The sequence below is a fragment of the Centruroides vittatus genome, unplaced genomic scaffold, assembly GCF_030686945.1.
Source record: "Centruroides vittatus isolate TY-2023 unplaced genomic scaffold, ASM3068694v2 contig_3092, whole genome shotgun sequence".
NCBI classification, from domain to species: Eukaryota; Metazoa; Arthropoda; class Arachnida; order Scorpiones; family Buthidae; genus Centruroides; species Centruroides vittatus.
In genome coordinates this window covers 12,849-16,829 of record NW_027121990.1, presented here as the reverse complement: position 1 = coordinate 16,829, position 3,981 = coordinate 12,849, and the positions used below count along the sequence as shown (strand labels likewise).

The 3,981-nt window shown below is 31.1% G+C and overlaps 1 protein-coding gene across 1 annotated transcript; it reads right to left on the bottom strand.

Moving 5' to 3' along the window:
- Window positions 1–2,731: 2,731 nt before the first annotated feature.
- On the bottom strand, window positions 2,732–3,717 carry LOC136973148 (putative nuclease HARBI1). The gene is made up of 2 exons (XM_067267843.1): window positions 3,535–3,717; window positions 2,732–2,944 (listed from the first exon to the last, which is right to left on the bottom strand). The coding sequence occupies exons 1-2, from the start codon at window positions 3,715–3,717 to the stop codon at window positions 2,732–2,734; spliced, it is 396 nt and encodes a 131-aa protein (XP_067123944.1).
- Between the last annotated feature and the right edge of the window lie 264 nt (window positions 3,718–3,981).

Below are 3,981 nucleotides of genomic sequence, written 5' to 3'. Positions count from 1 at the left end.
CTTAGCTTAACTTAATCTTAATTCCCCTTTGAAAATTCGACAAATCAAATACTTAAGAACTATGAACAAAATCTCTTACGAACTAAACGCCTATCCGTCACCTCACTATATTAGGAACCTGTTTGCTCAATCCTTTCGCTATCGTCAAATCGAATTCCTCTTTAAACTCCTTGGATCGCCTAACTTTCAATCTGGACTTCGCGTTGAATTTTTCACTCAATGGTACACCTCGATCAGGAATCACCTCGCTCTGGAAATCACCTCGTTCGTCTTCAGTTAGCGAGCTGGTTTTATACTGTGAGGTGACATCACAATTCAGCTAGGTTACTCCCCTTATTTACATACTTAATTTTCTAACATCAAATTTCTTTCTGGCAGCTTCAATTCTCCGACAAAATCTTATAAACCGTTTGCAAAGTATTTAGCACAATTTTCTGGGATGTTTTATGACAGTTTAGTAAGTATTTCTTTTTTAGTGAGTGTGGGGATTCCCCCTCTATTTTTTTTCTGCGGACTGTTCATTTCCACTGGGCAGCACAAGTGCACGTGATTTTTCCTATGGCGCTCGTTCTTTTGTGAGTTGGTTTATTATCTTCTTTTTTGGTTACTAAGAGAGCGGTGGGGAACCTTCGTCCTAACTAAATATAAGCCCCAAACAAAATATAATAAAATAAAAATAACGCTCGGACTCAGTTCCTTACAAGTTAACATTTAACAGGTAAGATTTACCCACAAAATCGGGTTACGCAAGGTTGCAGCGCACATCGCTCTGCTAACCTTTGTATTCACCAATGCGAGTTAAACAGAGTTGACGAACTCGAGTTTAGATGTAACTCAAAGTCAGATTACAAGTTACTCTTCTTTTGTATTCAGATAAAAGTTTAACTCTAGAGTTTCACTACTCTAGAGTTAATATTTTAAAACAATTCTGCATTCGAGATTAAACAAGTTTTATTTTGTAAGCAGCGTCTTGTTGGTTGAAAGCAAACGTGTAGAAAATGGCAGAAAGTCAAGAGGATAGCAGGTTCACCATAATTTCACAAATTTTGAGAAAGAAATACTACTCGAATTAGTTGAGAAATGTAAACAAACAATAGAAAACAAAAAAACAAACACGGTTTTTTCAAAACAGAAGAGAGATATTTGGGAGATATTAACCGAAGGATATAATGGAATCTCGGGCATCACACTAAGAAAAAGTAAGCAGCTATGGGACTGTTATAAAAACTTAAAAAAAATGCTGTAAAAGAACAGTCCCAGAAAAAAACTGAATTATTTAAGATAGGAGGAGGAAACCCATCTAGTTTATGTCTTCAGTTAAATTTAACACTTTTTACAACGTAAAAAGTGTTAAACTGTTTTTATTTTTTAATATAAAATTTTTGATGAAGTATTTATGTCCTATATAGTTTCTTTTTAAAATAATAACACAGTAATAACAATAAAACGTTTCAGAAAATAAAATTTTATTTAAAACTATATGAAATTTTTATTTTAACATTAAAGAAAAAATTCTGAATTATTGCATTCTTTTTAAGCAAAATCTTGAACATTTAAGGTATTTAAATATTTGTACAGGAACATCACATCTGAAGTTAAAAAATGAACATCATCATCATGAAATAATGCTATACTTCCATCTTGTAGTGCAATATCGTGAGAAACTATAATATGCACTGCATTCTGCAAATTATAGAGTAGTCCAACAGAAAGGCATGGAAAATGTCTCATAAACCATATTGCATTACAACAGGATTTCGTCTATGTTTCATTTGCTTGGTGAAATAAAACTGCCTAATTTTGTGCATTTTTCATCTCAAAAATTATGTTCATTTACAATATCTTCTGCCACTTAACATGTTTGTAAGGCTTGGACTGACTGTCCAAAAACAAGGATTTACAATTACTCCGTTCATCCCTACAACTTTTATTTATTACTTAACTTTTATGGAGAATTACTTGTTTCAAAAAGTAACTTGTTCTCATTATTATTTGTTTAAATAAAATAAAATTTTCTTCAAATTGCAGCATCTTTATGCATATTTATATTTAATATATCTATTATCACTAATTAACAATAATTTATTTTCTTCTTTAACATAAGAGTTTCTTGAGTAACAAAAGTATCTTTTATTTCAAAAAAGAAATTTATTTGGATAATTAAAATTTGATGTATAACAATATTGAAAGTTTTGATAGTTTTTACTTATATTGATTTGGCTAACTCTTAAGCAAAATTTTTGGCCTGAAAAGGGCCTTTTAATTTAATAATAATGTCTGAAATATTTGCATAATCTTAAAAGATTATGCAAACATTTCAGAAGTTAAATACTAAAGAAATCTACTATTAATACATTTCTCTTTGCAAATCCAGCTGCATTCTGACTTCTGACAACAAGCACCAGAACATCTTCATTCATACAAATATCATCAAATTCTGTTGGAACTGTCATATTTCTATGTGAAATTGCAATGTTATGAAACACTGTACTGGCAACTATGACAGCTATAGCATTTTGAGGGTTGCAATGTGAACCTACTGATAAACAGGGAAAACGTCGTTTCCATAAACTATATTGCCGTTCCACTGTGTTCCGTGCTTTTATGTGGCATCTGTTATATCTTTCAAAGAAAAAATAATTGATATTAATTTTGAAATATATATGACCATTTAAAACTATATTATCCATTAAATATATTTTAATAATATATATTATATAACTAATAATTATCATTTTTCTTGATCACTTTGTGGATTTAATATTGGTGTTAATAGATATGCCTTGCATCCATATCCACTGTCACCAAGATGATATTTTGATGGAATGTCTCCTGCTAGAAACATAGCACACAGATGATTATTGGCAAATATAGTGCCATCATGAGAACTACCTGGCCATCTGGCTACTATATTTCTGATTTTAAGTTGGCTATCTGAAACTGTCTGAACATTATAGAAAAATATCTTTTTTTATTTAGAAATAATTCAGCAGTTTCTCCTCCCAGTGACTGAATTGGAATGTGGGTGCAGTCAATGGCTCCATACACACATGGAAAACCACTCAAATGAAGAAAGTCTTGACTTATCTGAAAATATAAATATATACGTGATCTATTATTTTTATATTTTATTACTGTTCATACTTTGAAAAGTAATGTATTAATTAAATGAATAAAGACTATATATAATTTGGTTAATGTTCCAAAATGGCAGCTCCTCTCAGATTCCAGCAAATAGAAGAAAGGAAACAGTGGGGATGCATGTTCTAACCTAACCTAACCTATTCTAATAAATTACCATAATTATTACCAACAAAATTATTGGATTGGATTAGGTTAGGTTAGAACGTGCGTCCCCACTGTTTCCTTTCTTCTATTTGCTGGAATCAGAGACAAGCTGCCATTTTGGAATTATAGGTAACATTAATCTATAATTTAAATTAATGATTCTAATATAGAAACTTGTAAAAAACCAAGATAAAATTATTTTATTAGTATAGTATCGAAAGATAAAGGGATATTAGGCCTACTTACTTGCGTTCTTTCAGATTCTGTTTTAGGCAACTGAATATCATCTGCTGAGATTTGAGCAATTAAAAAACTCACTCTATTAATCATTCTACAAGCAGATGATTGACTTAAATCATTTAAATCGCCTAAGACCAACTGAAATGTTCCTGCGACATAAAAATGTAGAGCCGACAACAGTTGTTCCATCAGTCATAATCATCCAATTGTTCGAGATCATTTCTTCTTGGAAAAATAATCTGCTGACTTCTTCATTCCATACGATCTATATAATCTAGATATTTCAGATTTTCTAGCATCTCAGCTTCGTCTTCATCGAATGTTGCCATTTTTCCATATGGAACGTGGACAAAAATATGTAAAACAGACGATAGACAAGACGATGCCGTCAAGTGCTGACATCTGTTGTTGATAAATTTTACAAAAATTGATATTTACCAAAGTAATGATGAA

Coding starts and splice junctions, on each gene's coding strand:
- LOC136973148 (XM_067267843.1), bottom strand. CDS start 3,717: ATGGAACAACTGTTGTCGGCTCTACATTTTTATGTCGCAGGAACATTT. Junction 2,945..3,534: donor CAGAATCTGAAAGAACGCAA/GTAAGTAGGCCT, acceptor TATAATGTTCAG/ACAGTTTCAGATAGCCAACT.